Below are 21,475 nucleotides of genomic sequence, written 5' to 3'. Positions count from 1 at the left end.
GTAAGTAAATCCCCAGCGCCTGACAAGTTGATCCCTCAGACGCTGTGGGCCCATGCAGGAATTGCAGGGCACATAGCAGAGATAATTAAAACATTCTTAGCCACGGGTGAGGATTGGAGGGTAACTAATGTTGTTCCGTTGTTTAAGAAAGGCCCTAAGAATAAGCCAGGAAATTGCAAGCCGGTGAGTCTGACATCAGTAGTGGGAAAGTTATTGGAAGGTATTCTAAGGGCCTTCATATATGTATGTATATAGATAGGGACTGATTAGGGATAGTCAGCATGCCTTCGTGTGTGGTAGGTCGTATCTGACAAATGTATAGAATTTTTCAAGGAAGTTACCAGGAAAGTGGATGAAGGAAAGGCAGCAGATATTGTCTACATAGATTTCAGTAAGGCCTTTGACAAGAACCCGCTTGGGATGTTGGTCAATAAGGTTCATTCGCTCAGCATTCAGGATGAGGTAGTAGAGTGGATTAGGCAATGGCATTGTGGGAAAAGTCAGAGAGTGGTAGTAGAGGGTTGCCTCTCTGACTGCAAGCCTGTGACTAACAGCGTGCCACAGGGATCGGTGCTGGGTCCTTTGTTTATCATCTGTATCAATGATCTGGATGATAATGTGGTTAGCTGGATCCGCAAATCTGCAGATGACACCACTATTCAGAGTGTTGTGGATAGCCAGGAAGACTATCAAAGCTTGCAGCAAGATTTGGACCAGCTGGAAAATGGGCTGCAAAAAGGCAGATGGAATTTAATGTAGACAAGTGCGGCGTTTTGCACTTCGATCAGACCAACCCGGGTGGGTCTTAGAATGGTAAGGCACTGAGAGTGTGGTGAAAAAGAGGGATCGGAGAATATAGATCCATAATTCCTTGAAAGTGGCATCACCGGTAGATAGGGTCATAAAGAAAGCTTTTGGCACCTAGGCTTTCATAAATCAGTTTATTGAGTACAGGAGTTGGGATGCGATGTTGAAATTACATAAGACATTAGTGAGGCATAATTTGGAGTATTGTGTGCAGTTTTGCTCACCTACCTACAGGAAAGATGTAAATAAGCTTGTAAGAGTGCAGAGAAAATTTACAAGGATGTTGCTGGGAATTGAGTTGAATTGTAGGGAAAGGTTGAATATGTTAGTACTTTATTCCCTGGTACATAGAAAATTGAAGGGAGATTTAATAGGGCTATACAAAATTATGAGGAGTATAGACAGGGTAAATGCAGGCTTTTTCCACTGAGGTTGGGCGAGACTACAGCTAGGGGTTGTGAGTTGAGGGTGAAAGGTGAGAAGTTTAAGGGGAACACGAGGGGGTATTTCTTGAGAGTGTGGAATGAGCTGTCAGTGCAAGTGGTGGGTGCAGGGTCGATTTCAACATCTAAGAGAAATTTTGATAGGTACGTGGTTGAGATGGGTATGGAAGGCTATGGGCTTGGGTGCAGCTCAATGGGACTAGGCAGACTGTTGGTTTGGCACAGAGTAGGTGGGCTGAAGGGCTTGTTTCTGTGTTGTAGTGTTCTATGACTCTGTATACCACTATCTGCTGATAATCTCATTACCTTGTCCATGTTTATTATGTTTTGGTACTGAAATCTAAAGCAAGATTATATTTTATGTGCAGTTGTCACTGCTGGATATTTTCCACAGTTTGAACTGCTAACCCCACTTCTCAACACCATACTTGGTATTGGTGTAATTTTCGTTGTTGAAGTTGTCAGTTTTATTTTTCCCTTCAGGAACCATAAAGATGTGTGCATTAACTTAAAAAGCCACATAATATTTGAATTCAACTTTGTATTTGTACATAATTCAATCTACAGATCTAGATATTGTGTCTGAATATTAAGTTTCTCAGAAGAAAAGGCAAATGACTTCCAGCCAGCAATAATACGACAGTGTTCAGGACTTAGCGGGCGAGGGTTCAGTGGTTCCATTTAACAGCAGAGAATGAATGCAGTCTATAACCTGAAATCCTTACTCTCCGCAGAGCTGAGACAGCAGAGTTCCAGGGATCAAAAGCTGCTTTCTGTCACTGTGACAGAAGTTAATGGTCCTTTTTGGAAGATGCTATTTATTATATTATGTTCCAACGGCTGAAAAAATATGTAAATATTGGTAGATTATTAACAGCATTCACTTTTTAGTACTGGTAAAAAAAAATCATTCAGTTTCATGGTGGCTCTGATGACTTGTCTCAGGAGGAGTCATGGGCTGCTTTCCAATCTCCTCTCTCCAGTGTTATTAATCCGTGGATATTAATTGTTTTTATGCTGTCAGTCCTTTAAGAATTGTATCTCACAGCCAACTGTGGCTCGTGTCACAAAAGCTTTTGGGGGTGCAAGGTTCCAGAGGGAAAATTTGAAAGCAAGGCAACTGAAAGTGTGTCAACCATTGCAACAATAATAAGTTAGGATTAAATTCCTGACTATTCTAATTTTTGGGACATGCTAAGACCTAGTGCCAGTTAGTAAAACTATGAAAATTAGCCACTGAGCCTGAGCCAGGATACAGAATGCCAGGCGAGAAAGCCTCAGTTGGCATGACACATGAATGTGCACCGTACGGCAGAGCTCTGTGATTCACTTGAGACCGTACACAAATAGAGCACCAAGTCGAACTCCTGGATTGGCAGGCAAATAATGGAGAGCAGAAGGCAGCTTTCTTAACAGCTAAACCAAATCCAATAAAAGTAAATGATGTTCTTGCATCTCAATCATGAATAGAGAAAATTGTACCCTGCAAGAAGCCCTCAAATAACACCCGGGTGAATGAGTTGAACACATCACAGATTGCAGATATGGCAGAAATGAAACAGGATTATGCAAAAGTCTATCTAACTGTCTTAAATATATTTATTGAGGTACCTTCAGCATCCCTTGTCTGATACTGCCACAGATTGACTACTCTCTGGCAAAAGCTGTTTCTCATCTCCAACTTAATCCATTCCCCCAAATCTTAAAGCTAGGCCCCCTAGTTTCTAGTCGCAATTACCAGTGGAAACGACTTTTCTACCTCTATCCTATCTATCCCTTTAATAATTTTCTGTCTCTATTAGATCCCCTCTTACTCTTGTGAATTCCGGCAAGTATAGTCATGGACAATTCAATCTCTCCTCAAGGTTAACCCCCTTATCTCCAGAATCAACCCAGTAAACGCCCTTCACACTACCTCTAAACGCAGTATCTCTCCTCGAGTAAGGAGACCAGAACTGCACACCACTACAGGTGTCCTCACCAGGACCCTGTACAGTTGCAGCGTAACCACCCGGCTCTTAAATTCAATCTTTCTAGCAATGATGGCCAACATTCCATTTGCCTTCTTGATAACCTGTTGCACTTGCAAACCAACCTTAAGCAATTAATACACAAGCACTCTCAAGTCCCTGTGCACAACAGTACACTGCAATCTTTCACCATTTAAATAGTAATCTGATCTTCCCCTTTTCCTTCCAAAGTGGATGACCTCGTGTTTACCAACATCATACTTCACAGACCCTTGCCCACTCAATCTCTGTCTCTGACTCCAGACTCCACATCTTCTGCACAATCTGTTTTTCAACTCAATTTGGTGTTCCCAGCAAACTTGATGCTACACTCAAACCCCCCTTTTACTCTCTGCTGATGAGAGTTCTCCTTGCTTTCCTGAGCTTGGCAGTCCTTCAAACTCCTTGAACAGAAAGCTGCAGTCCTTGAAAGTGAGCCCATATGTAGGCTGTGAGCTCAATTCAGTGCTGATGTATGTGAAGTTATCCACGTTCGTTCAGGAGCCGGATGTTTGAACTGTTCCTGAACCAGATGGTGTGGGATCTAAGGCCTTTGGTGGCAGCATCGAGAAGAGAGTATGGCCTGGACAGTGGGAGTCCTTGGTGATGAATGCTGCTTTCTTGTTGCAGCCCTCCTTGTAGATGTCCTGTATGGTGGGGAAGTTTTATACGCGTACAAGAAGTGGTGATACTGCACGGGGATGTCACTCGATTCCTGGTCCCTGTGCTGACTCTTCATGAGATCTTCCCATCAGTTCCACCCTCTGAATGCAGTTCCTCTTCTACAGTGGAGTTCGCTTCTCCAGTCAGTACATTCAAGATCACAAGGCAGTACATTCAAGATCACAATTGTGTCATACATTGCTGTCAACTTTTAAACTAATAACGGACAGACTTGTGTTTGAAACAAAATCACCTCTGTTTTTCCTCCTATTCTGAGGGTGTGCCCTCCAGTTCTAGACTCCCACTATTGGAAACGTCCTCGCCACATCAACTCTATTTAGGCCTTTCAGTATTTGGCGGGTTTCAAACTGGACTCTTTCCCCCCCCCTCCCCCTCCCCCCATTCTTTTAAACTCCAGTGAGTGAAGGCCCACAGCCATAAAACACTCCTTGTAATCCTATTGATATCCAAACCTTTATTTCATAACTTTACAGTAAATGTTCTGATGACCCCAGTGAGTTTAAAGAGACCCAGAAATATGCAAGCCCTCTGCTTTGGCTCCAGCAGTCAACCCACACGCATTCCTGGCCCGCGGCATTCCGGGCCCCAGCCCCAACCACACACCCAATGGCTTTCTGGACTACAGAGTGAGCCAGCTGCTGACCCATGAGAAGTTCTGAACAACCTGGTGGTGAATCATTAGAGTTTTGCTGTAATTAGAACAATGATTTTGTCTCAAGTCCTACTGTCCAAAAGATGAAGCCTCTGGGACAATGCTTGCTGTCCATATGAGAGACACATGTACAGCTTCAGTATAATTTCTCCCAAGAGTACTTGATTATTTTCTTTGTTCCTGGTGCATGTTCATTAATTCAACCTGGTTTTCACATCAGATTTTGAGGTGATAGCTTTTCGGCAATAGGCAGGCTGTTAAGTTCAGCAAAAAGTTTGTATTAAGTGTCATGTTGTCCAACTGCAAATGCTTTACTTTGAAATATTTTGCAATGAAACACTACACAGACCTTGGTAGCTAACATGTGAAATGAAACGCTTGCCTTCTGTGTGAGATTCTCAGAACTGGTGATTTCGTCCTGCCAGATATCTTTTTTTGTTCATTGAGATAGAGCAAAGAATGGGCCCTTCTGGCCCTTCAAGCTGCGCCACCCACCAATTCCCAGTTTAATCCTAGCCTAATCATTGGACAGTTTACCACAGCTGATGAACCTACCAGTCGGTACGTCTTTGGACTGTGGGAGGAAACTGGAGCGCCCAGACGAGGAGCCATGCATTCACAGGGAGAACATACAAGCTTCTTACAGACAGCCGCGTGAACTGAACCCTGGTCACTTGTACTGTAAAGTGTTGTGCTACTGTGAGTTAATACGAAGTATTTTTTATGTCCAGTGAAGATGGCATTGAAAGCAAATGTAGCTGCTGAAGAAAAATTTGTGTTAAAATCTGCCTTATTTATTGCATGAATTTGGTGCCCATATTAATTCAAAGATTGAAAATACATTTAATTATAAAAGTATACAACCCCGGGATTTGTCTTCCCACAGACAGCCGCAAAACACAGAAACACCATGGAACCCGTTCAAAAACATCAAACACGCACAAAAAAAGAGAATATATTGCACAAATGGCAAAAACAGGCGAATAGCACACAATGTTAAATGTCAAACCATAGAATCCTTGGAACAGTCTAGGAATGTTCAGTTTAGTTCAGATCTGTTCAATTTAGTGCTGTGTCATTGCAGAAACACACACAACATGAAATGCAGAGTCCTCTGAGAACGTGTCCAATCCACAAACCACACTAATCAAACCTTGCCCAAGATCCAAGGCTCCCGCTCTTTCCTCCACCAGCAGCAGGCAAAAGGGAGAAGGAAACCGGTCAAATGCAGCCAGCGGAGATTCAACGATTCAGACAGTGCTGAATACCCGCTCACCTTCCACTCTCATTCTCATTATTTCAATCATGCTGGATGCTTTAATCAGCAGGTTGGTTGAGAATCGGAGTCAATCATTGGTTTGCGCTTCGCCATTAGGCACGCTCCATCCTCAACCATGCCAAATTTTCTCAGATACAGCACAAGTGTCGGATCACTCAGTTGGCCCAAAAACACATCATCAAAATGTTAACTACAGGCTCGAATTGCACATGGGCTGGTAGTAGAAATATATTTAAAAGAAGGAGAAGAAGTTGTTTTGTGAGCATTCTGCAGGTCGGCGTTGTTGGTCACATTGGTCACTGGCACCATTTTGCCTGTACAGCAATTGTTATTTGAACATACTTGAATTTACAGTGGTTAAGTATCTGTAGGTTTGCAGATTATGGTCAATGCCTTTTCTAGCTGGAGTTCAACCTTTCATTTCGTGGACTCAGTTCACGTTACTCAGATTGCGGGCTTTCTTTCTTGTCTCTCCTCCAGAATCAATTATACAGCATACGCCAAGACAGCTAGTAACTGCCTTTCTTGAAGCTTTTTAAATTCTATGTTCACTTCTTTCTCAGAACTTAGCTTATGGCATTTGCAGCTCTGCTCGGATGAACATTGAGCCCTCGCAACTCCACCTCAGAAAGCTGATCTTCCTACCTCCCAATTTCATTTTTATTTAATAAATGTATGCCCTTAAGTTTAAAAACAGCATCCCGCGGAAATTATGTCTGTGGGTTTCTTTGACCCCACCCTTATAATTTTGATCTCCACTAACCTCTTGAACTTCCCTGTTCTGAGAGAAACATCACCTATTTGTTTAGCACCCACACCCTTTGAAAGTTTGAAAATGTGGGTTATTAATGGACTTCCTGATGGAGTCTAATCATAGGAAATGCATTAATCATCTTTTTCCAAATCTACATATTCCTTCAAGAGGTACCCAACTTGTCTGTCTAGTGTGCTTGAGAGTTGATATCTGATTAATTTAGTTAATATCTAATTATTATATTAAAATATATTTAATTGAGAATTGGAAATTATATTAATAACTTTTATGGTAGAGACTTGCTCCATGTATGCACACTTTTGGTTATATCCTGCAGACTATTCCCTTCACATGGTTTACTTCCTATGTTTATGAATTTTAGAACCTGTATGGTTAATATACTGATAACTTCTAATTATGTTTTAAGGTTTTCATTATTAACCACTGTAGTGTAAAGCAAAAGCAATGAACTGTACATGCCTAATTTCAGCATACTGCAACAACTAACTATGGTGTGTATTTGTATAGTGCTCTTACGATAGGCAAACATCCAAAAGTGTTTTTGTAGCAGCATACCAAAGGTGATTCTTTTAAAAAGTCAAGCGACCATGAAGATTTGTCAGAGAAGTAGGTTTTGAGGGACATCTTTGGGAGTGAGACTGAAAAGGGACAAGAATTAGGGAGGGAATTCTGGAGCTTGTGTCTGTGGCTCACCTGAAGGTACAGCTAAAGTAACTAAGAGCAGCAGATGCTCAAAAGGCTGAAATCGAAACAGATAATCTGAAATTAAAACTTGCTGAGGCCACAGAGGGATTTGAAAACAATGAGAATTTTTAAATCCGAAGAGATCTAGTCTTTTCTTTTTGAATCAGCAAATAGAGCATTTTGAGGTTTCGAAGCATCCTGTCACTGTCAGAATCAGATTCATTCTTACTACTATGGGGGTGACCAGAACTGTGTGTAGTACTCCAGAAGTGGCCTAACTACAGATTGTAAAGCTGCAACGTAACTTCCCAACTCCCGAACTCACTTCCTCAACTAATAAAGGCAAGCATGTCATCTTTATCACCCTATCAACCTGTGTAACCACTTTTGGGGAGCTCAGAATATGGACCCCAAGATCATCAGCACTGTTAAAGGGTCTTACCGTTAATGGTATAAGATCTCTTTACTTGCAATCTCCCAAAGTGCAACATTGCACATTTTATCTTCCTTGTACCCTCTTTTTTGAAAATACCGGTGCCAGCCTCGGTCGACGGTCATCTTGCACTGGGACTTCCCCGGCTCCTCTCCCAATATTTGCCAATATTGTTTACTGATTCCAGCAGAAGTGTACAGCTGTGCTGCAAAATTAATTGAATTGACTTTATTTCTTACATCCTTCACATACATGAGGAACAAAAATCTGTACACTATGTTTCTGTCTAAATGTGCAATCACAGTAATTTATAATAAATAGAACAATCAACGTAACATAGAAAAATCAGCGAGCATTAATTAGTCTGATGGCCTGGTGGAAGAAGCTGTTCCGGAGCCTGTTGGTCCTGGCTTTTATGCTGCAGTACCGTTTCCCAGATGGTAGCAGCTGGAATAGTTTGTGGTTGGGGTGACTCGGGTCCCCAATGATTCTTCGGGCCCTTTTTACATACCTGTCTTTGTAAGTGTCCTGAATCATGAGAAGTTCACAACTACAGATGTGCTGGGCTGTCCGCATCATGCTCTGCAGAGTCCTGTGATTGAGGGACGTACAGTTCCCATACCAGGCAGTGATACAGCCAGTCAAGATGCTCTCAATTGTGCCCCTGTAGAAAGTTCTTAGGATTTGGGGGCCCATACCAAACTTCCTCAACCGACTGAGGTGAAAGAGGCGCTGTTGTGCCTTTTTCACCACACAGCTGGTGTGTACAGACCATGTGAGGTCCTCGGTGATGTGGATGCTCCAGATCCATTGATGTCAATAGGGGTTAACCCGTCTCCAGTCCTCCTGTAATCCACAACCAGCTCCTTTGTTTTTGCGATATTGAGGGAGAGGTTGTTTTCTTGACACCACCGTGTCAGAGAGATGACTTCTTCCCTGTAGACCACCTCGTTATTGTTTGAGCTTAGGCCAAACAATGTAGTGTCGTCGACAAAGTTAAGTAGCAGATTGGAGCTGTGGATGGCGACACAGTCATGGGTATACAGGGAGTAAAGGAGGGGACTCAGTACGCAGCCCTGAGGCGCGCTCCTGTATTGAGAGGCAGAGGGGTGGAGGTGAGGGAGCCCACTCTTCCCACCTGCCGGTGATCTGACAGGAAATCCAGGATCCAGCTGCACAAGGCAGGGTCAAGGCCGAGGTCTTTGAGCTTCCTGTCGAGCCTGGATGAAATTATGGTGTTCAATGCTGAACTGTGGTCCAAGAACAGCATTCTTACATAAAGTGTCCTTCTCCAGATGTGTAAGGATGGTGTGTAGAGCTGTGGCTATTGCATCATCTGTCAACCGGCTGTGTCAGTAGGTGAATTGTAGCGGGTCTAGTGTGGGTAGTAGCATGCTGCAGATGTAATCCTCGACCAGCCTCTCAAAGCATTTGCTTATTATTGAGGTGAGTGCAACAGGACGCCAGTCATTCAGGCATGTTACCTTGGTCTTTTTTGGTACAGAGACAATGGTGGATAATTTGAAGCAGGAGGGCACTCTACACGGGAGAGGGAGAGGTTAAAAATGTCTGTAAACACACTTGCCAGCTGTGCTGCGCACATCCTGAGTACTCGCCCTGGGATGCCGTCCGGTCCCGCAGCCTTGGATCAGGCAGTTGTAATTAAGTGTCACTGGGATGCAGATTCCAAATTCTAGCTTTTTAAAATTTTGTTATCCCATAAAAGTTGTGTAGTCATGTTCATACCAAACCAGACCAACTAATGTGCTTCCATGAGGAACTGTGTTCAAGGATGCAGAGGTTAAAGTGAACTTTTGGAGTTCTGATGATACAAGGGCGGAGATCTTGAGTTGAAGCAAAATTCTGATCAAGGGGAAAAACATCTGTTTATAACTCCAGTACGAGTAAATGAATGTAGTCTGTGTGGGATTGTACAAGTCTTTGTTGTGGGAATACCATTTTCTGATTGTGAATGATGTACATTTGTGGAAAATATTAAACAGCTTGCAGCTAAACCATGTTTAGTTTTATTTTGTTCATGGCATGTAGCTATTCATTGCTATCCCTAAGCATTCCAATTAGAATCTGCTTGTGATGACCCTGGTGTCAACGTGGGCCAGATGGGATTAGAATGGCAAAGCTCCTTTGCTGGAGGCTATCAGTGTGGATTCTGTTGACAGTCTTGTAGCTTCATGATTACCATTACTGAAACAGGATTAATTCCAGATTTATTTAATTATTTGAATTTTAATTCTCCATTTGATAGGATTCCAGTCCACTCCTCTGGATTAATCCAGAAACATAGTGCTACAGCACTGAACCAGGCCCATCGAGTCTGTACTGAAGAGTTATTCTGCCGACACCTGGACCATAGCCCTCTGTACCCCTGCTATCTGTACAATTCTCCAGACTTCCCTTAAATGTTGAAATCATTATTGATCTACCAACCCTATTAATGCAACTCCCATAGACTGAAATGTGTATGTTAGCAAGGTCTGTGCATTAAAAAATCTTTTTTCTGACATTTGCAAATGCCACTCCACTCTTTGAGAAGCGAGGAAGGCCAAAAAAAAAGGAAATTCTAGGCCAGTTAGCCTAACCTCAGTGGTTGGGAAGTGTTGGGGTCTATTGTTAAAGATGAGGTTTCGGGTGCTTGGAGACTAGTGGTAAAATAAGTCAAAGTCAGCATGGTTTCTGAAAAGGGAAATCTTGCCTGTCAAATCTGTTGGAATTCTTCAAAGAAGTAACTAGCAGGGTGGACAAAGGAGAAGCAGTGGATGTCATTTACTTGGACTTTCAGAAGGCATTTGATAAGGTGCCACACATGAGGCTGTTTAAGATAAAATCCTACGGCGTTACAGGAAAGATACTGGCATGGATAGATGAATGGCTGACAGGCAGGAGGCAGCGAGTGGGAATAAAAGGAGACTGGTTGGCTGCCAGTGACTAGTAGTGTTCCTCAGAGTCAGTATTGGGGTCGCAGCTTTTTACATTGTTTGTCAATGATTTGGATAATGGAATTTAAAAACACGAACATGAGGAATTCTGCAGATGCTGGAAATTCAAGCAACACATCAAAGTTGCTGGTGAACGCAGCAGGCCAGGCAGCATCTCTAGGAAGAGGTACAGTTGACGTTTCAGGCCGAGACCCTTCGTCAGGGCTAACTGAAGGAAGAGTGAGTAAGAGATTTGAGAGGGGGAGGGAAGATCCAAAATGATAGGAGAAGACAGGAGGGGGAGGGGTGGAGCCAAGAGCTGGACAGGTGATTGGCAAAGGGGTATGAGAGGATCATGGGACAGGAGGCCCAGGGAGAAAGACAAGGGGGGGTGGGGGAACCCCAGAGGATGGACAAGGGGTATAGTCAGAGGGAGAAAAAGGAGAGAGAGAGAAAATGTGTGTATATAAATAAATAACGGATGGGATATGAGGAGGAGGTGGGGCATTAACGGAAGTTAGAGAAGTCAATGTTCATGCCATCAAGTTGGAGGCTACCCAGACGGAATATAAGGTGTTATTCCTCCAACCTGAGTGTGGCTTCATCTTTACCGTAGAGGAGGCTGTGGATAGACATGTCAGAATGGGAATGGGATGTGGAATTAAAATGTGTGGCCACTGGGAGATCCTGCTTTCTCTGGTGGGCAGAGCGTAGGTGTTCAGCAAAACGATCTCCCAGTCTGCGTCGGGTCTCGCCAATATATAGAAGGCCACATCGGGAGCACCGGACGCAGTATATCACCCCAGCTGACTCACAGGTGAAGTGTCGCCTCACCTGGAAGGACTGTTTGGGGCCCTGAATGGTAGTGAGCGAGTAAGTGTAAGGGCATGTGTAGCACTTGTTCTGCTTACAAGGGTAAGTGCCAGATCAATGGGAAGGGATGGGGGGGACAAATGGACAAGGGAGTCGCGTAGGGAGCAATCCCTGCAGAAGGCAGAGAGAGGGAGAGAGGGAAAGGTGTGCTTAGTGGTGGGATCCCGTTGGAGGTAGCCAATATATAGAAGGCCACATCGGGAGCACCAGACGCAGTATATCACCCAACATACTGTAACCCACCTCCAACGGATAATGGAATTGATGGTTTTGTGGTAAAGTTTGTTGATGATACAAAGATGATGCAGAAAACCAGGTAACGGCAAAGGGTTCATAATTTTTTTCTCTTGCTACAGTACTTTGGGTGATTCTTTTTAATCCAGCTTTCATTGAGCTGTGACTAATGGTAAAGTGGCTCAAAGCACATGTTCTGACACTACAGCCAGTGGGCCACTATAAGGTGTTGCATTCCAGCATCTGCCCAGTCCATGAATTCAGTTGTATTGATTTGCTCTGATGTGAATGACGTTTGCTTTCAGACCTGGTGTTTTACGCTTTGCTGATGAGATTTCTCCTTGCTTTCTTGAAAGGCTGCAACAGACAGTTCTTCAAACTCATCGAACAGGAAGGAGCAGCCAGCAAGGGTGCTGACTCCCACAGTCAGTGACGCTCACCGGCCCCTCTGTCCTCTGAGGCACACGCTTGATCATTACAGCCCTGACCACTACCTCCTGGAACAGGTGAGTGATCAATTCAGCTGCTCCCTCGTGCATTCGGGTGGAAGTGCTGGGACAGTTCGAGGTCTGAGAAGAAAATAAGATATCAAAGTGCACAAGAGCTGGGAGAGGAAAGGGGTCTGAGAGAGTGTGTGTGATCCAGGAGGAACCCTCCTTACTGAAGCATGAAAGGTTTTATTATCGATGGGATAAATGAAGATGGCATTATTTTAACAAGTATGCTTTCACCAGCTGTAGCTCAGTGTGTTCGTGCCCTCCCCTAGTGTTCCAGTCCTCCACCAAAATGTTGAGCCCCATCCTCGCCTCTAAGATGAGAGGACTCTACTGAATTGGGGCTGCACTGCCACTGGGAACATTTTTCAGATGCAGTGCTAAGACATTGTAAAGTATTTATTTAGAGATACAGCACGGAAAAGGCCCTTCCAGCCCTTCGAGTTGTGCCACCCAACAACGCCCCCCCCCATTTAACCCTAGCCTAACCACGGGGCAACTTACAATGGCCAATTAACCTACTAACCAGTACGTCTTTGGACTTTGGGAAGAAACCAGAGCACCTGGAGAAAACACACACGGTCCATAGGAGGATGTACAAACTCTTTTCAGAGGATGCTGGGATTGAACTCTGAACCCTGGTGCACTGAGCTGTAATAATCTCACTAACCACTACGCTACCGTGGCGCCCAATGAATATATCTATCCCAATCATAATTTGAGGATGAGGATAAGCATGAGAAGCATTGCCAAGAAAATGCTTACCCTGAAATATATACACCCTTTTCTGAGGGGTATATATTTGAGAGAGAATGGCTGAAACTTGAATCAAAAACAGAAAATATTGGAAATACTCATCAGGGCAAGCAGCATCTCTGGAAGGAGAAACATGGTTCGTGTTTTGACCGACCTTCAATATTAGGAAAGAGAAAATAAATTTTAGGTTTCAGAGACCATGGGGGGGTGGGAAACGGGTATGAAATGAACGTTGTGAAAAGCAGTGAAGGTGATTATGCTGCTTTCTGTACTGTGTGTTGCTCATAGCAGGGCAGAGGGACATTTCAGAAGGTCAGGCTGTACTAATGGATAGGGAAAGTCTGAGCCAATATTGCTTACAACAGAAATGGCCAGTACTGAAGCAGAAAGTAAAACAAGTTACCTAATGTGGGGGAATTCATTCGAGTTCAAAAAGTTGCAAATTGTCCAGATGCTAGAGGTGTTGCTCCTCAGGCTTAAGTTCAACCACACCATCACAATCCAGCGGGCCACAGACAGAAGGGTCAGGGTGAGAATGAGATGAGAAATTACAGTAGCAGGCAACTGAAAGCTCTGGGTTACTCCTCTAGATTGAACCCAACTTCTCCATTCTTCTTGCTGAGTAAAGTCATCATGGGTTTCCTGGTTTGAGTGATTTTCAGCTGCCCTAGATCTACATGCAGCCCTGTCACTGCATCTTCCCCCAATTTTCTTCTGCCACTGCCCTCTCCACCTCCCCCATTCTTTTCTTTCCAAAACACTGTGCTGTGTTTAGTCTTCTATTCCATTGGAGCTTGCAGCTTCTCCCTGGTACCAGTTACTGTCTGAATTTCCAGTCCCAATGCTGGTTGGCAACGTAACTGATCCACATTCCGTGTACACATTCCAATTTTCCCATGAAAATGTTGAGTCTCAATTTGTTCAGCTTTCACCTGGGAGAAGTAATGCATGTGGATGTGATATAAAGATGCTTGTAACCTTTTCTAGTATTCTTTATTATCAGATAAAGATGTTTCTAGTATTCCTTATTACTGGAATGGATGCTGAACGTTTACAGATCATGAATGATGTAGGTGTGGATTGGTCTTCTATTGATACATGGTGCTGTAGTGAAGAATGCATCTCCTTCCATATAGAAAATGTCTAAACGTGCCCTGACCATCTAGTGGATGCCAAGCCAAATAGGGCTGCCAGCTGTGGTTGGGCATATCCATGGACACTTAGGTCATTTGAGGGTTTGAAAACCTCAATGCCGAAGTTTACCCTCAATAACACTTTACAACTTTCTAATGTAATGCACCTTCTCCATTTGGGTTTCTTGATTTTGTTTTTAAATATAATCCATAAAGCAATCAATGTTTATTTTATTTTAAAGGGTTATCTAAAGTTTGCATTCGAAATAAACCAATATGTAAACTGTTCTGAATCCCTCTGAAATTACTTGTTTTGTCTTGCTATGATTAAACCTAAAGCTGAGTAACCAATTACAAATGTAATTTAATCATTTGTGTGTTGAAAGAAGTTCAACATTTGTACACTAAACTAATAGCTTGTGTACCCCCAAAGTTTGCAAATATTTTGAGGCATAACTGAAAAGACTTCATCTATCAATACTCATTATTTGGGGTTCATGTGAAGAAAGGTATATTTTTAAATATCTGATAAGTGAGAAATAGAAATTGCCAAAATATTGCCTAGGTTTGTTGCAACATTGGACACATCCAGTATACTTGATAATATGTCACATTTTGAGGGAGTGATCCATATTTGGGATTTTTCCCTTCATTATGCCTTCCCTACAGTGCAATGGGATCTTATCATGTGAGCTTCCCTCATTCAAAAGATTGAGACATAAAATATAGGCAGAGAACCAAGGGCAATGCAATGTCATTTGCTCTTTACTGAATACAGACAAATATGTCAAACTTAATTTGATAACTAATCGTGCTATACTATTTTTAAAGGGTGCACATGAATTGAAAGCACATTTTTGGCACTTCTTTCTACATCGTTGTAATGTGGTCTGCTGAGGAACCACATCAAAAGTGCTTTAAAATGAAAAGAGCTGATTTGTTTTTCTGGAAGTGAACATTATGCATTGAGGAGGAGGTTCAGTTCATTAGTTGCCTTTCTCAGTCTCAACTTGTACCAGAGTTTGTCCCCTTGATGTACTGTTTTAACTAATTGCAAGCGAAGATGAAGTGAGAGGTTAAGTTTGCTTATCAATTAGCTTATATAAATGCTGCTGGAAGCCCTTTTACTTTACAATTTTAAATCTAAAATATAGGCAAAAGGGGGAAATCACTGACCCCGTCATATAATTGTACCTGTACAGGAGTTAGTGTTGAATTCTTTTGAAGCCGTTAAAAGAAAGAACCCATTCATTCGTACATGGATCCAACAATTCTATTTCCAAGCAACACACAAAATGCTGGAGGAACTCAGCAGGCCAGGCAGCCTCTATGGAAAGGAGTACAGTCGACATTTCGGGCCAAGACCCTTCATCAGGACTGGAGGAAAATAAGATGGGTCATCAGAGTCAGAAGGTGGGAGGAGGATCAGATTCCCCTTCTCCAGCCCTGTATCTCTTTCACCACTCAATTTCCCAGCTCTTTACTTCACCCCTCCCCCCGCCACCTCATACTCCTTCCTCCAGCATTTTGTGTGTGTTGATTGGATTTCCAGCACCTGTAGATGTTCTCTTGTTTGGAATTCTAAGACCAAATGGTGTCGTCAACTTACTGCTATGAGGAATTATTTTGCATTTGTCCATCTCTTATTGGCAGAAAGCACTAATATATTTCTTGTCAATTTTAGTCTGTGCCGAAGCAACGCCATGTCAGTTTTCGAGACGACGAAGAAGAAATTGTCCGCATTAATCCACGAGAAAAAGCATGGTTAAAGGAGAGATATGAGGACTACAGGTATGCAGCAGTGCGTCCAAAATACAACGACCACGGTGACGTGGATTCCTATGTACATTTTGACAAAAGTGATGCTTCAAAGCATGATTACAATTATCCTTACGTAGAGAGCTCTGATTTTGGATTCGGTAAAGATTTGAAAAGTGGTGTGGTGAAGACTCAGCCTATGCCCTCAAAGTCAAAACTCCGCCGGAGGATAGACGAGGGCGAAAGATCGAGATGCGTGTACTGCAGGGACATGTTTAACCATGAGGAAAACAGAAGGGGCCAATGCCAAGACGCCCCGGATCCTATTCGAACCTGCATCCGTCGAGCAAGCTGTATGTGGTGTGCGGACAGCATGCTGTATCACTGCATGTCTGATCCGGAGGGAGATTACTCAGACCCTTGCTCGTGTGACACCAACGATGAGAAGTTTTGCCTTCGTTGGCTGGCATTGATAGCCTTGTCATTCATCGCTCCCTGTATGTGCTGTTACCTTCCCCTCCGAGCGTGCTACAAATGTGGGGTGATGTGCAGGTGTTGCGGTGGAAAACACAAAGCAGTTGGGTGACTTGTGTCTGTTTCTGCGGAACATCAGTTCCTGAAGCACATTTTTGGTCTGGAGAATTCTGATCGTAAGTTTGATGCAGTTAACGTCACCAGTCTCTCTGGAATACACTCATCTCTGAAACTGCAAGCCCATAGGTGACTGTGTCCTTCCAACGTTAAACAGAACTAATGATAACAAGTAGACTTTTCTATCATGAATATATATATAAGAATGTCTCACAATTGTTTATAATTTTTTTAAAATCTAAAGCGGGTGAGAGCTGAATGATGTGTGTTGTGGTTTGGAGATGTCATGTGGAACCAGGGTGGGCATTTGATGGTTTGCTACACCGTGATGTGCCAAGGTGTGCTGTCCTAGCTTGCCAACAGGATGTAGCATTAAACAAGTAAGCTGGCATGACCAACTGAGACACTTCACCTGTAGTCGGGTATCGTATATTACCTTTTTTTCAAAAAGAAAGTGTGCTAGTAAACTTGTACCACAACACAGTATTGTCATTACTGTATGAAGCCAAAATAATGCTGCTTGTTAATTGCACCTAATTTCTCTTCAACACTCTGACACTTACTAAAAATCTAACTGTAGGTATCATCCTCTTCAGCACAGTTCTTAAAATAATAATGAACTTGCTTTTGACTAATCGCTGAACTCTAAAGCAATTATTGAATCTCAAGATGTAACACTTATCCCCACTTGTTTTTATTATAATGGTCAATGGTAAATTTGGTTTCTGTCAAAATGTTGAATTTTGAAAAACAGTAGAAATGCTTTTCTAGTTAAGGGGTTCCTTGAGTAGAGTTCTCATTTCAATTGTCAATACACTAAAGTTTATCTGATAATACTATATAACCAAGCTCCCTGACTGCTTGGTCTCTTATTTACACAGCCTTGTAGCCAGTACAATCAGAGAGCACAATGTTAGTTCACTACATTTAGCAGGGTGACTGAAGTATAAGACCCTTGCATTCTATTAGTTCCTAATACTCTGGCCATCTGATTTCACTAACCTAGTTTGCTGACCTCTGCCTTCTACAGTCTTTTCTCGAGTGAGCCACAGGGAGAGGTTACCACAGACTGCTCAGTCGTTTCTATTACTTGTGCCATTGATTTGGACGTAAACCAAACCAAGGCCTAGCCAACTGTACTGTATGGATTTTGCATGTGACTGGAATTCCAAGTTTGACAGACAGTTTCGCAGAGCATTAGTGAGGAAATACTGGGTCAATTTCGGAAGATCCAAGTTGACTTTTTTTTTGAAAAGCACAAAGTGTCCTAGAAAATAAGGATTTTTGAAGCCTTACAAACTTGCAGTCACTGTGACTGTAAACATCATGGGGTGGGGGGTGGGTATTTGTGGGAGAGAGAGAACTTCCTTCAAAATCTTAATTGCTCAGGTTAATAGGGGTAGTGCATAAACCATCAAGTAGAAAGCTTTATGCTTTGAAAGAATATTTTTGTAACACTGGGACTAGCCTTTTATTTATTTGAAAAGCGGCAGTTTTAGCTCAGCAGCATGGTACAATCTGGTCTATTTTAGTTTAAGGCAGCTAGCAAACAGGTCTGTTGGAACTTGCCATCCTGTTCATGGTTAATTACCGATGGTTCACCATCTTGCCCCTTCTTCCATTGTGTAACCAACATAAGATTTTAAAACAAGACTTCCATGCCAAAAAATGAGGGCTGCACGTAAGTCCGACAGGGTAATCTGTTGACCAGTGCACGTCATTGTATTCTGTTGCTGCATCTGCAATTTTTTGCTCATTGAATACTTCTGACACGCATGCAGCACAGAACTGCTTGCATAATTGTATCCTGTATGCATGCTTTTTTTTAAAAGCTTTGGATAATGACAGAACTGATTGATTCAGTGTGCATCACAAGTGAAAATTGACAACTTCATCTGGGCATTATTCTCCCAACACCAGTGTGAAAAGCATTACAGCGGTGGCTGGCCCGAAATAATAACTGAGAACATCTCGTGTAAAGGGATTATCACCCTGATATTTTATGTGCACAGAAACTTCGCAAATTGTGATTTCAGTTTTATTAAAATCACCATGTGGTCTTAACTACATTGGAATACAACACATATATGGGCTTAAATCAACACTAATATTTCCGGAGACTTTGCAGTAATCCAGCAGCTCACTGGTATAACATAGATAAGGTGCCTCCACATCTGACACCACATGGACATGCGATTTGGATCCATCTGGTCAGTTTAGCTTCTTCCCACGCATACACACTGTAAATTTGTAAATTGAGGTATGCAGTCTATGGTAATGGAGCTGAGCTAGAGTTTTTTTTAAATATAACTCTCATCTGTCATCCACACTGATGTTGAATAGTGATGGTATTCCTCCCAATCAGCTTTGCAATACAAAAGACAATTGTTGGGGGTGGGGGGGGGTCACAGGGTGGTGGGTGAAAAACAAATCAAATTTATTTTTGTATCTGTGGTAAGAAAGTTAACCAAAAGCTGTTGTTTGTGCAGTCTTCAGCCAATGCACACCTTAAAGGATTAAAAGAAAGTGCCTCCACTATCTTGTACTAAAAACCCTGTTGTATTGATTATTAGTTTTTTTTACAATAAGCATTTTTACCTCTGTAAAAAAACAAATATCGTGTATGATGTACATTTTAGTTCTATTTTTTTTATTGTTTCTAATGTATGATCATGATGTAGCCCTTGCTTTTCCAATGTACTGTGTAAATATGAATACATCATATCAAAACTACAAAATAATGACCTGACCAGTACATAATTCTTCTACATTTATGTCATATCTTAAATATGTACCTTGGCAGATCAGATGGCAATAAAATGAAAGGAACATTGATGTTCAAAATGCTGTGGATGGTGAGTTGGACAAGTTATTCAATAGGAAATCTTAAAATAGTGTGATGATGTGTGGTTGAGAATGGAATCCCTTGCCTCTTTCCACATCATTAACAAAGCAATGAATTTATAAATCTGTGGCTTACTTTTGGTATCCCCATTGTAGGAAGTGGTCTATGTAGATTCACAGGGTATGACTAATGTTGTCCACTCTCCAACTACTCATTATCCTAGAGATGTTGCTATTCTCTGCCCCTCATTCTCAAAAAAAAAATCAGTACTACACCAGTAGCTTTCCACACATTCTTAGCAAACCCAGACTGTCTCATTTCCCATTTCAACAAAATCCATTGGAAAGGGATATACATTTTTAAAAAAACGCTTACATGGCTTTTATTTAATTTGTTATGCTCGTTTGGCCCTCGGCATAGATTAATAATTTAGATGAATTCAGCTACTTAATGGTTAATCAGATCAATCACATTGAGTGGACATGGTTGCTAATATATCTGGAATTACCTTTTTCCATAGCTCGGGTGGTTTCAAATGTTACGGCGATCTATTTTAATAATCATTTCTGGTATACCGTCTCAGTATGTCTTGGTACAGGCAGTAACTCTGGTTAAACATCCAGTGATTTTGGGACACTCTCTAAGTTATGCTGCAACATCTATGGGAAAGAGTGCATAGTTGATGTTTTGGGCCGAGACCCTTCATGAGGACTGGAGAAAAAATGATGAGAAGTCAGAGTAAGATCGTCGGGAAGAGGGGAGGAAGAAGTACAAGGTAGTAGGTGTTAGGTGAAACTGGGAGAGGGGAAGGGGGTGAAGTAAAGAGCTGGGAAGTTTGTTTGGTGAAAGAGATAAAGGGCTGGAGGAGGGGGAATCTGTTAGGAGAGGGCAGAAGACCATGAAGGAAGAGGAACACCAGAGGGAGGCAATGTTCCCTCTAATTTTTAGTAGTTAGTGTGCGCAAAACTCTTATGTTGTGCAAATGTTTTTCCTGTGACAGAAGCATGTGCGCACTGAATGCACACATGGGACAGTTTATGTAGGTTTATAAAATACTAAACATAAAACTGCACAGGATAACAACAATTTAAGTCACACACACAAAAAATGCTGGTGAATGCAGCAGACCAGGCAGCATCTATAGGAAGAGGTACAGTTGACGTTTCAGGCCGAGACCCTTCGTCAGGACTAACTGAAAGAAGAGATAGTAAGAGATTTGTAAGGGGGAGGAGGAGATCCGAAATGATAGGAAAAGACAGGAGGGGGAGGGAATGAAGCTAAGAGCTGGGAAGTTGATTGGCAAAAGGGATACGAGGCTGGAGGAGGGAGAGGATCATGGGACAGAAGGCCTAGGGAGAAAGAAAGAGGTGGGAAAGCCCAGAGGATGGACAAGAAAGTATAGTGAGAGGGACAGAGGGAGAAAAAAAGGGAAAGAAAAAAATCATAATAATGATAATAAATAAATAAGGGATAGGGTACGAAGTGGAGGAGGGGTATTAACGGAAGTTAGAGAAGTCAATGTTCATGCCATAAGATTGGAGATATTTAATCTTTATCATATTTAAGTCACTCAGTTATTTTTTCTCTCTCCTAGCTTTGGCATTTACCCATTTTTTGTAAACTCTATCTCGACTAATAGAACTTCCATCGCATTGATAGCTTTTGATTCTCATTAACATATCTAAATGACATTCACCTAAACGGTTTCTCAGCTTGTTTTTGAGTTGATTCATTAGGCTAAAACCTCACTCACAGTCTGCACTAGACGCAGGAAAGGTTCCCCCAATGTCCATTAACTGTGTAAGGTCGCAAAACTTCATTTTGAATTACAAATGCCACCATTTGAGAGAAGTTTGAAATTGGTTTGGATTTAATTTTTTCTTGCATGGAAAATTTGAAATCATTAAACTAACTATTACAATATCCTGAGCTAGAAAATCATGATATTTTAGACATAAGGCATTAACTTTTTCATTGCCAAGTATGAAGTCACAATCTACAATTGCGGAGACATCAAAAGCTGACCATTCTTGTACCTCAACTTTGATCTCCTCTGGGTTTGATCTTTTTCGCTCTCGCTCATCTGCAC

General features: G+C 42.2%; 1 protein-coding gene across 1 annotated transcript in view; it reads left to right on the top strand.

Annotated features, from left to right (window-relative positions):
• spred2a (sprouty related EVH1 domain containing 2a) overlaps positions 1-19,374 on the top strand; it is a 136,302-nt gene extending 116,928 nt beyond the window's left edge. The window contains exons 5-6 of the mRNA XM_072265436.1: positions 12,166-12,315; positions 15,877-19,374. Of these exons, the coding sequence (XP_072121537.1) occupies positions 12,166-12,315; positions 15,877-16,536 (810 nt within the window). The 3' untranslated portion in view covers positions 16,537-19,374. The remainder of the gene's footprint in view (positions 1-12,165; positions 12,316-15,876) is intronic.
• Positions 19,375-21,475: the final 2,101 nt, after the last annotated feature.

The sequence above is a fragment of the Mobula birostris genome, chromosome 8 (assembly GCF_030028105.1).
Source record: "Mobula birostris isolate sMobBir1 chromosome 8, sMobBir1.hap1, whole genome shotgun sequence".
Classification (NCBI taxonomy): Eukaryota; Metazoa; Chordata; class Chondrichthyes; order Myliobatiformes; family Myliobatidae; genus Mobula; species Mobula birostris.
The sequence above is the reverse complement of the archived record's forward strand: the minus strand, read 5'-3'. Positions and strand labels throughout refer to the sequence as shown.